Below are 10,978 nucleotides of genomic sequence, written 5' to 3' on the forward strand. Positions count from 1 at the left end.
CCCCGCTAGGCTTAAGCTCCGCAGTAAATGCGATAAATCATAACTTTGTACAATAGTTTCGAAATCATTTATTGGTCAAGGCAATTTCGTGAGGCATGTAAGAATTTCTACCTCAACTAATTTCATGTTGAGGGATGAGTCACTGCAGGTTCTGGTTAGTCTATAGGAGCACCGTCGTTGAAGGAACGTTGATGGACGGTTACAGTGCGTCCCGAAACTGGTGCAACCTCCTCCACTCTTAGAGAGATTCTTTAGCCCCAACCCGATAGACACTAGTCCATATTCAAAGCAAATCCGGAATATAAATATTCCTGTATCAGTCTCAATACCAAAATCAACTTTAATTAAAATACGTCGCCGTATGCCGGAACTATATTTACGATTCAAGAACTAGAATTTTCCATAACAATGCAAACATGTCAATCACCTGTCCTAGTGAGTGCATCGAGAATCTGGCGAGCTGTCACTTCCCCCTGCCACACCCGATGTCCAATTAACGGCCTGGGGACTTAGTCGGCACCAGACGTTGCATATAGTGACTTGCATTACTTGCTTACTGTGCCGACAGAGCTTATCATAATACTCAGCTTGTCAGCCATATCTTTCTCAATTTAACGCTTTGTAACACATTATGCGGAGAAACTCCCAAATCGACTAGTGTATCTTGCCCTAGGGACCGGAAAGTTTATCGATGAGTGTAGGTGGTAGCGCCACAACCAACCAACCACTGTACATACACCATCCTCAAAGCAAGCGAACAGACACCTGAGGCAGAAACTCGTGAATGGCAACGCCTGAGGCTATTCCCATGTCTTTCGATCGCCTCTATTGTCGCCAGAACGTCACATTCGTCGCAACGAGAGCACGAGAGGCTTCGAGCATTGCGCGAACGGGGATAGCTGGCTTGGATGCTCGGGTCCATGTCCCGCTCCTGTGTCGATGAGAAAGCTTGGCGCCGGTCTCATACTCATCCTATAAGGTCTACTGGAGTGGCGTCTTTCCATTCTTGTCGCTCTTGTTGATGTCTGCGTCCCTGTCGATACGAAGCCTCGCTACCGCTTCGTATCGCATCCGTAATGCTCGTCGTGGCATCCATCCATTGTCACTGGCGTTGATGTCTGCTCCTCTGTCGATAAGAAGCCTTGCTATCGCCTCGTGGCCCATTTCCAAGGTCCATCGAAGTGGCATCCAACTCTTCTCGTCGCAAGCGTTGATGTCTGCTCCCCCGTCGATAAGAAACCCCACCACCGCCTCGTGGCCTTGCATTGCAGCGCATATAAGTGGTGTCCATCCATTTTCGTTTCTAGCGTTGACATCTGCCCCTTTGTCGATGAGAAGCCTTGCCACCGCCTCATAGCTATTTTGTAAGGCCCGTAAAAGCGGTGTCCACCCAGCTTTATCGCTAGTGTTGAGGTCTGCTCCGCTGTCGATAAGTAGCTCCGCTACCGCCTCGTGGCCTTGTGTTGCAGCGCAAATAAGTGGTGTCCATCCATTTTCGTTACTAGCGTTGACATCTGCCCCTTTGTCGATGAGAAGCCTGACCATTGCCTCATGGCCTTTTTGTAAGGCCCGTAAAAGCGGTGTCCACCCAGCTTTATCGCTAGTGTTAACATCTGCCCCTTTGTCGATGAGAAGCCTGACCATTGCCTCATGGCCTTTTTGTAAGGCCCGTAAAAGCGGTGTCCACCCAGCTTTATCGCTAGTGTTAACATCTGCCCCTTTGTCGATGAGAAGCCTCACCACTGCCTCATGGCCTTTTTGTATGGCCCGTAAAAGTGGCGTCCATCCAGTGTAGTCGGGAGCGTTGACATTTGCTCCCTTATCGATAAGACAACTTGTAGCTACCTCGTCGCCATCTGCTGAGGCGCTAATGAGTAGTGCTGATATACTCTGCTGGATACCTTTGATGTCTGCTCCCTTGCTGATAAGAAGCCTCCCCACTACCTCATGGTTATTGCTCAAGGCCCACTGAAGTGGTGTCCATCCATTTTCGTTCCTGGCGTTGATGTTTGCTCCGTTGTCGATGAGAAGCCTTACGGCTACCTCGTGACCTTCTCTTGAAGCCCATCGAAGTGGTGTCCATCCGTGTTTGTCGCTACCGTTGAGGTCTGCACCTTTATCGATAAGAAGCTTCGCTACCGCCTCGTGACCATTTCTTAAGGAATACAGAAGTGGCGTCAATTCATCTTTGTCGCTAGCGTTGACGTTCGCTCCCATGTCGATAAGAAGCCTCACCACCTCTTCGTGACCGTTCTCTGAGGCCCGTGAAACTGGAGTTCGCCCGCCGCTGTCCACTTCATCGACGGTCGTTCTTGTCTGGAGAAGTAGCTTCACAATACCTACTCGGCCAACCTGGGCCGCCCAAGATAGCGGCGTTCGATCCTTGTAATCTTTAAGATCTTGCTTGTAGGTAAGACCCTCTGTAATATCGACTCCATTATAGATACTCGAAGTTGAGTTCAGAAGAGCAGCAACAGCCCCTTTGTTGTTGTTAGCTAAAGCGGCAAAAATTGGATAATGATATCGCTCCCCAAGGACATGAATTTCCTGGTCCTCCTTAAGCCGCGTGCGGATAAGCTCGGACAATCCTTTTTCTGCGAGGATATAGAATAGGTTTACACCCGGGCTATACTTTCGAGTGTTGCACCTCTCGAAAAGATTGTGAACGCTAGTCCAGTTCGAAATAGGAAAAGAATCTAGAAACTCGTCCTGGGGAAACATTGTCGCGGCAGCATTGGCATGATGAAGGATATGCTGATTGGCATACTCTAGAAATGGGTACTCCTTTGGTAATTTCACCCCGTCTTTGGATTTTGATAAGAGGTTGCCAATAGATGCGCGCGCAACAGCACGAGTTAGGTATGTCTTGCAGCATTGTTTGAGTTTCTCGTGGCTTAGACTCTCGTAGTCAAACCCAAGGTCAGGCCATAACTCATGCAGACCCTTATCTTTGACAAGAAAGTCCCGAACAGATTCATGTATAAATTGAACTGTAGGAGGCTTAGAGTTCGTGGTCTCAGCAAGTCCTTTTGAGGAGCTGATGATAAATCTGTTAACCCTGTCGAGGTGTTGACTGGGAACTTGAATGGTAACATCCGGGATATCATCATCGACTAATCCCCTTGGAGATAACCCTGCCCAGAGAGCATGACAGAACTCCTGCGGTTCTAAAGGCCGCTTTGCGCACAAAATCCAGAGAATACAAAGCAGGAGAGCTTCCATATCACCATTGTCCCGTCTTAGGATATCTCTGAAAAGATCGCTCAAATCACTTGGTATTTCTGCGAGTTTCTTCTTTAAAGCCATCCCACCCCGCCGAGACTCCATATTAAGAATATCGACTACCAAGACAACCCACATAAAACCACCAGCAGCTCTATTGAGAAGCTGAGCTCGCAACTCTTTGACAGGTACTGGGCCGTCAACTTGGAGGCGACTCTCAATGTATGTTGCTATATCTTCTGCATGGCCAGGCTGATCTTCTAAGGTTAAGCGAATTCCCTGTTGGATAAAGATATAAGGGTAATGTCGACTCGAAAAACATGTCCGGAACTGGATTCTCTGGGCTGTAGTTTTTTTGGCTAGGTCCTCAAAGTATTGGACCATTTCCACAATTTGCTGTTCATCACACTCGTCAAGAGCATCGACGAAGCAGGTAAATGAGCGTTGGCCAAGAGCGGAAACTGCGTTGCAAAAGAGGTCCTTGAGAACATTCAATGGAGGGCAACCATTTTGACTCTGAGAAACAAGCTCACGATCGTTCAAAACTGTCTGAAGGTCAGGGTATCCTTCTAGCAGCTGAAGCAACAAGGATCGATACATCCCTAAGATCGACTTTTCTAGGCCTTCGCCTTGGGCGTTGAAGAAAAAGGAAGCAGTGATAGCATAGTCATTGTCGTCTTTGAGCTTCAGATTTACGTAGGCAGCCTTCATCATAGTTGACTTGCCAGCACCTGGCTTGCCGCTGATCCACAGAAAGCCATGGTGGTGCGTCAATTTTGCATGATCAAGCCATGCTTCGTAGTCGATGTGGCTGAAGAGCCATTGACAGGTCATGTCGTGCGGATTCCTGATTGTTAATCTTTTAGAGTCAATTTGATTGAATCTAAGGGAATCTAATAAGCGCTGCCGAAGTTCTTGCGATAAGAATTGATCTGGGCATTAGGTATGAGTAGTTGTCCAAATGTTTTGCTATAATGGTAAGCAGACTTACAAGCATCGGCTGTTCTATGCGGTTTCGCATTTGTGTCAACCGTAGGGATCTCTCCGATGAGGTCTCTTGCATATGCTGCCGCAGTTGCTGCGGCGTACCTCTGCCACTCTTTGCTCTTGTGCGAATCAGAGTAATCACAAATACCCCGAATTGGGAGACAAGGGAGTATATCCATCAGGCCAGCAGCCTCCATCTCAAAACATATTATATCCAATTCCCGAGCAACATTGTCCCGGGTAATTCCGTTTTTTATGACCTGGTTCCCTGAAGCGATTGCGCCATAATGAATCGTTATATCGTTCGATACCCGTCTGTCTCGTGGTACCAGTTTTGTACGGTCGCATCTACCGCAGCTGGAGGTTGAGGAGGATCTATGGTCATACGTTGCGTGGAAGAGAAGATCGGGTGAATCTGGGCGACCATACTCAGAGTGTCCTTCTAGCTTCTGGTGCAGAATGGATAGAATCCGACAGACTCTCAGTTCGTGTTTCGTCCGGAGGGCAGAAACAGCCGTTCCGAGCAACAGCCCGGGAGTCCTTGGTATTGCTGTTCGTTGAAACTTCCCGTCTTCCAAGATTTTCCCAAGATCATACTGCATCACCCTTGTGCCGACGACGATATCGCCGAGTCGCACATCAGCCTTGTTTGGCACACCTCCACCGATGCCTACTATCAAACCCGCACGGACTGCTGGAAAAGTTCGCTTCAAGTTCGTCAGGACTATTGCTGCGTTGATTGTTCCATACTGCTGTGCTGGTAAGCATGCAATAACAACGTTATGTTGCCTCACACGTCCTAGTACATAGGTGTTGCTGTCGTCCGGTTGTGTAGATAGGGATTCATGAAATTCATCTAGCATAATCTGAGCCGCTGCCATTTCTATATGTAGCGCACAGATCCAGGCGATGGTGTACTGATCGTGTCGTTGGGCAGGCAATTCGTAATGGTGCGAAGTCTTTCGACGCTTAGACAATTGGCATTCGGTCGCAATTGTGCCATGATCATTGTCTGTGTGTAGCCCAATATTGGCACGATGACAAGATGTTGATGCCATAATTAGAGAAGCAAGCGTTGTGTAGCTCTTGGATGGTGGTGGCGGGGGGAAGTTCTCCGACTCTCAAGAGACAGGCTGTGATTCATCAGGTGACTTCTTGGCGCTTAAACACGTAAACAGACCACGAGTGCATTTCTTTGTATTTGAACTGTTCAGTTTTCAGGCTCAGCTACACCTGACAAAGCTCTTAACGAAACGTCTTGATTTGATTAATAGTTCTATAGAATGCAGCTGGATAATAAGAGAATAGCAAGCCGGGGTCCAGAAGTAGGACATCTCTAATGATTAGGAACGTACACCCGATTCCCACTTAGCAGGCCCCTGGCTCCTAAGTTAGATGGCTCCTCCTGAGCTGACAAATTCAATACACTAAACGTAAAGAGAAAAGTATAGTTCCAGCACAATCCTAGGTTTGGAGCCACCGCTAGTTGGACCACTCGTGATTGATTGTTCCGAGCAAGGCTGTTGTAGAGGACAGGAGGGTATGGAGGTGTCGGCTGTATTGAATTAACAAGCGAATACATGCCTCAAATTACTGGGTAATTTACGTACGAAGCAATACACATGCAGCTTATAGGGTAATCCGGAAGTATATGACTAGAGGTCTTGGCGCAGGGGTAAGAAAGTCAATCGAAGAGTGTAGGCTGTTGCACCAGTTTCGGGACGTACTGTAGATTATGCGGACACATCGGGCCTCAGCAAAAACGACTCTGTCACCAAGAGTGCCCAGAGCTCCACGTTTTCACAGTGTGATCGGTTCACGGTCCAGCGTTGACCTAACGACCGCAGCGTTAAACTTTGACACACTCCCTGTAACATGATCATCGTCATTGTTGGCATGCTCCGTTGGCTGTCGGCACTGACCATGGACCTGAAGCACAAGCCGATCCGGTCGTTTCGCGTTGTGAGTCTAGGATCTATTCAACGCGCCTTCACTTACGAGAGTCACGGTCGCGCGCTGGGTACCTAGCTCGGATCCGCTATAGACCTCTTGGAAGCGTGGCCGTATTGTATTGGCTATACAGTACAAAATTGAGTGTATTCATCCGTCATCCGTTGCCTGGAGTGCGAAGCACTTCCTGGGTGTCTTAGAGACTGCCGAGCCAGGGGAGCAATGTATGGCTTATCGGCTTCATATCATAGTTTATCAAAGATCCTGTTTCCCAAAAGAGCGCGCTTGCCCTTGCTGTCTCATTATTTCGCATTCTGGAGGTTCCTCGCAGTCGGCCTGGACCTCTTGTCGCCTTCGAGAATAAAGTGCTGCACCCCTCGCAGCCGCAAATGTAGGATTCAGTGTCTCAGAAGAATTCGCGACTGTCATTTTCAAATCCTGAGACAGCATGGGAGACAGTTCTGAGAGTGCATCTTTCCAAACAGCCAAGAATCGAGGATTTGTTGCGCTCTCGCCAGCCAGAAAGATATGAGTCACGGTGAATTCAGACTCCCGCGGTAGGACCAACAATTGTTGACGAAGGCGGTCCTAAAGTGCCTGGGAATCGTCCTGGAAAAGACGATCCAGGCCGAACTCAAAATCCAAGACCTGCGCCTCATCAGTGGTTACTATAGCCAAAGCCTCGCCATAAAGAGGGGTTGAGATAGCTGTATAGAGCAGATGGCGAGAAAAAGAAACGAGAAAGACGGCCGGGGAGGCGAATGAGGCCTCAAACTCGTCTGTACACTCGAAGATATTCCGATAGTTTTTGCAAAGCCCGTAGCCATTTGCAGCGTAAACAGCGTCTGTCTCGACTAGACGTTTAGGGTAGTAGGGACTGTCGCCTAGCCATGTCCTTAAACCCAAGTCCTCGAGCGCGGCGTTTATGGTTTTTTGTCTGAGTGAAGATAAGTCGGGGATGGTGATGGCAACTCTATCAAGGGACTGGAGTATTTCCCTCTCAGTTGAATCCTTGAGCTCTCGGAGCAAATCGCTGATAATCTTAATGCCATCCTTCGTCGAGTAACCGAGTTTCTTGAGGAGCCAACGGCCACACTTTCGCGACCATGCATCAGAGACATGAAGCCAACGAGCGATGTGTTGGGGGAGAGTCTTAGTTTCATCTTGTGGCTCTGGTGAGCTGACAAGACGCGCCATATACTCAAGGTATTCTGAATTTCCCTGAACATGGGCGATCTCGACAACACTTCCATTATAGTAATGAGCCACGGCTGTTCTGTCCTTGACAATGAGAAAATCCAATATTTGAAGAGGGAAACAAGGCGCTCACCCGTAAGATGGGGTTAGATCGAAGCCGACCCCCGGAGCATCGTGAATCTCCGCAGACAGACATGATGTACACACGGCGCGAGGACAATCATACTAGGCGGTGACTGATAACACACAGTAAGATGATAGGTAGAATATCCACAGTAACATATGCATTTGTAAAATGGGCTTCAGATTCATATCTCTTCGTTGTTAATGACGATCGAATCCATATAGTTGTGCAAGCAAGGCACGTGAAGATAGCTGACTCATCCCCACATGAGCTCAGCGCGACGTCGGGGAGCTTCGCTGCTTCGTTGAGGGCCCCACGAGCATGGAGGCATTTACTTTTGCGCTTTCCACCCAGGTGGACCTTCCTGTCTGCATCAAGGTGTAGGTTGGGCTTCTACCGCCAGACAGAACACAGCTAACAGGCCCGCAGTGGCTCACTCGAAGGCAAACAGAAGCAAATACCATACTCGCGATTACTCAAGAATTCGCAATTACGACATCTCGGATCCGCCCAGAACCCTTGCTCCGATTTATTCGTCACGGTGCAGTTATGGTCGGACTCGAAGCCCCTCGGTGTTCCACTTCAGACTTCATATAAGGCTTTCAAAAACGCCCGAGCATGGAACGAATGGCTGCACATGCCCATGTCCATTAAGGATGCCCCATTCAACTCTCAGCTTGCGATCACGGTCTGGGATTTATCCCCACTGGCAGGCGATGGACCACAGGGTCATGATATACCTTTTGGCGGAACCACCATTCCTCTGTTCGATACCGAGGGCAAGTTGAAGATAGGGCGACAGAAGTGCAAGATCCATCGCCATAAAGCTGCGGATGGCTTTTCGTCAACCACTACTCCATCTACGCCCCCTACGAAGAGGCGGAAACAGAACAGTCGCGACGTGCTGGCCCCGTCGTCGGAAGAGCTCGAGTTGGAACGAATTGAAGTCCTGATCAAAAAGCATGAGATAGGCGAGATCACTCGAATTGACTGGATGGATCAAATGGTCTTCCGTCAGCTTGAGAAGCTGAAAATGCAGGCTGAGGAGGCTGCCCGCAAACGAGCTATTCATCTGAAGACATTGAAGCAGAAGACTGGTGCAAATGAAGACGACAGTTCTGACGAGGAGCTAGATGATGAGAACTTTGTCCTTTACGTGGATTTCCCTCGTTTCGACCATCCCATCGTTTGGGCTGATCATCAGTATGCCCCTCCGCCTATCTCGTCTTATTCTCAGAGCGTACCAACCAATACAAACTCGGCATTAAAACCGGTCCCAGAGGTCCGCTTTGGCCCTGGAATTGAAGGCGGTGATGGTGCCGGGGTTGTTAGAATCTACGACGCAGAGGTTGGACAGTCTGGAAACCCGAGTGAAGACAAGCATCGCCGTTTGATTCGCAGTCACCGCACTGGGTTCATGGATCGCGATCTCAGACCCAACCCCAAGAATCGGGATGAGCTGAACGTTATCTTGTCATACGAGCCGACCCAGGATCTCACTGCTGAGGAGAAGGATATTGTCTGGAGATTCAGATACTTTTTGACACGAGAGAAGAGAGCACTCACCAAATTCGTCAAATCGGTCAACTGGCGCGACGAGGGAGAATCTCGGCAAGCAGTTGAGATCCTGCCCAAGTGGACTGAGATCGATGTCGATGATGCCTTAGAACTTCTTGGGCCGACGTTCGACAACCCGGCGGTGCGATCCTATGCCGTAGCCAGGCTGCGCAAGGCCGATGATGAAGAGCTTCTTCTTTATCTTTTGCAATTAGTTCAAGCTCTTAAATATGAGGAGCATGCTGGAGACGATGCGGATGAAGCTGCTCACGACTCTTCACTTGCCAATTTCCTGATTTCGCGCGCCGCCAACAACTTCAAGCTCGGCAACTACATGCATTGGTACCTCATGGTAGAGTGTGATGACGCGGGCCCCGGCACACTGTCAAATCAACGACGCCTCTTTGCTCGAGTCGAATATTATTTCATGACCGAGTTGGAGAAGGTCAACACAGAACATCGAAAGATCCTTCTACGTCAAGGTGAATTGATTGCCGTACTCTCGAAGATTGCCAAGGACATTCGATTCTCCCGAGAAACTAGGCCCGTGAAAATTGAGAAGCTGAAGAAGTCTCTTCGTGACCCGAAGAACGAACTCATCCACATTGACCCACCGCTACCTTTACCTTTGGATCCAGACGTCCAGATAACTGGATGCTACCCCGACGAATCCAATGTCTTTAAATCGACATTATCTCCGCTGCAAATCACCTTCAAAACCACCGACGGCCTGCGTTACCCACTTCTATTCAAAGTAGGCGACGATCTTCGCCAGGATCAGCTCGTCATCCAGATCATCATCCTAATGGATCGACTTCTCCAAAAAGAGAACCTGGACTTGAAACTGACACCATACCGAATCCTCGCCACAAGCTCCACCGCCGGTGCCGTCCAATTCATCCCCTCAACCTCCCTCTCTGCCGCATCCGCCAAATACCGGTCCATCCTCGCCTATCTAAAAGAAAACAACCCAGACGAAAATGAACCCCTCGGCGTCCGCAAAGAAACAATGGATACATACATCAAGTCCTGTGCAGGCTACTGCGTAATCACCTACCTCCTCGGTGTCGGCGACCGCCATCTAGAAAACCTTCTCCTAGCACCAGACGGCCACTTCTTCCACGCCGACTTCGGTTTCATATTAGGCCGTGATCCGAAGCCCTTCGCCCCGATGATGAAACTCTGCAAAGAAATGGTCGAGGGAATGGGCGGCACAACCTCACCTCATTATCTCCAATTCAAGGAATACTGCTACACTGCATACACCACCCTACGCAAATCCGCAAACCTCATTTTGAACTTGTTCAGTCTAATGGTCGATGCCAATATCCCGGACATCCGCGTCGAGCCTGACAAGGCGGTGTTGAAGGTCAAGGAACGGTTCCATCTGGAGATGTCTGAAGAGGAGGCAATTCGGCATTTCGAGCAGCTTATTGGGGACAGCGTCAATGCTATATTCGGTGTTGTTATTGATCGGTTACATGAGTTCGTGCAGGGGTGGAGGGCGTGATTCATTTTCATTGTGATTTCTATGATTGGAAAGGCTTTAGATGTTGGATTTATAGACGGCGCATGATGTACAGACTCAGGATACCCGGCTGCGCTGCTGCAAATGATTTCTTCTATCTCAGTTCTGGTTCGTTCAGTAGCACGCCTTGATGAGATATGAACCTTCAAGTAATACACACAAACACAAGGTAAACCATCACCGACGTTGTGCACAGGGAGAGAGGGAATGAGAGGGGAGGTAAGAGGCCAGTATTTGAAAAGGCGGCTCCGTCAATGCTCGATCCCATGGTAATGGTGGCCGAAGCCGTCATCCAAGGCCTTTTCCTATCATCGAGCGCGCCTACGATGCGTGTGTTCGGTCACCCTTAGAGCTACCTTCTGTCGCGTTGGGAAGTGTTGGCTTTACAGTCGACCGTGAGCTACGCAGTCTCT

General features: G+C 49.1%; 3 protein-coding genes across 3 annotated transcripts; 1 reads left to right on the forward strand and 2 right to left on the reverse strand.

The window, feature by feature from the left end:
• Positions 1-981: 981 nt before the first annotated feature.
• On the reverse strand, positions 982-5,267 carry N7443_004182 (Pfs, NACHT and Ankyrin domain protein; the record flags this gene model as incomplete). Its single annotated transcript, XM_056884238.1, has 2 exons — positions 982-4,154; positions 4,214-5,267. The coding sequence occupies 2 exons, from the start codon at positions 5,265-5,267 to the stop codon at positions 982-984; spliced, it is 4,227 nt and encodes a 1,408-aa protein (XP_056742516.1).
• A 1,480-nt stretch (positions 5,268-6,747) lies between these two features.
• Positions 6,748-7,356, reverse strand: N7443_004183 (uncharacterized protein; the record flags this gene model as incomplete). Its single annotated transcript, XM_056884239.1, has 1 exon — positions 6,748-7,356. The coding sequence occupies one exon, from the start codon at positions 7,354-7,356 to the stop codon at positions 6,748-6,750; it is 609 nt and encodes a 202-aa protein (XP_056742517.1).
• Positions 7,357-7,801: 445 nt separating this feature from the next.
• N7443_004184 (phosphatidylinositol 3-kinase VPS34) lies at positions 7,802-10,547 on the forward strand (the record flags this gene model as incomplete). Its single annotated transcript, XM_056884240.1, has 2 exons — positions 7,802-7,860; positions 7,910-10,547. The coding sequence occupies 2 exons, from the start codon at positions 7,802-7,804 to the stop codon at positions 10,545-10,547; spliced, it is 2,697 nt and encodes an 898-aa protein (XP_056742518.1).
• Between the last annotated feature and the right edge of the window lie 431 nt (positions 10,548-10,978).

Source organism: Penicillium atrosanguineum, assembly GCF_028827265.1.
Source record: "Penicillium atrosanguineum strain IBT 20685 chromosome Unknown utg000003l_segment0_segment0, whole genome shotgun sequence".
NCBI classification, from domain to species: domain Eukaryota; kingdom Fungi; phylum Ascomycota; class Eurotiomycetes; order Eurotiales; family Aspergillaceae; genus Penicillium; species Penicillium atrosanguineum.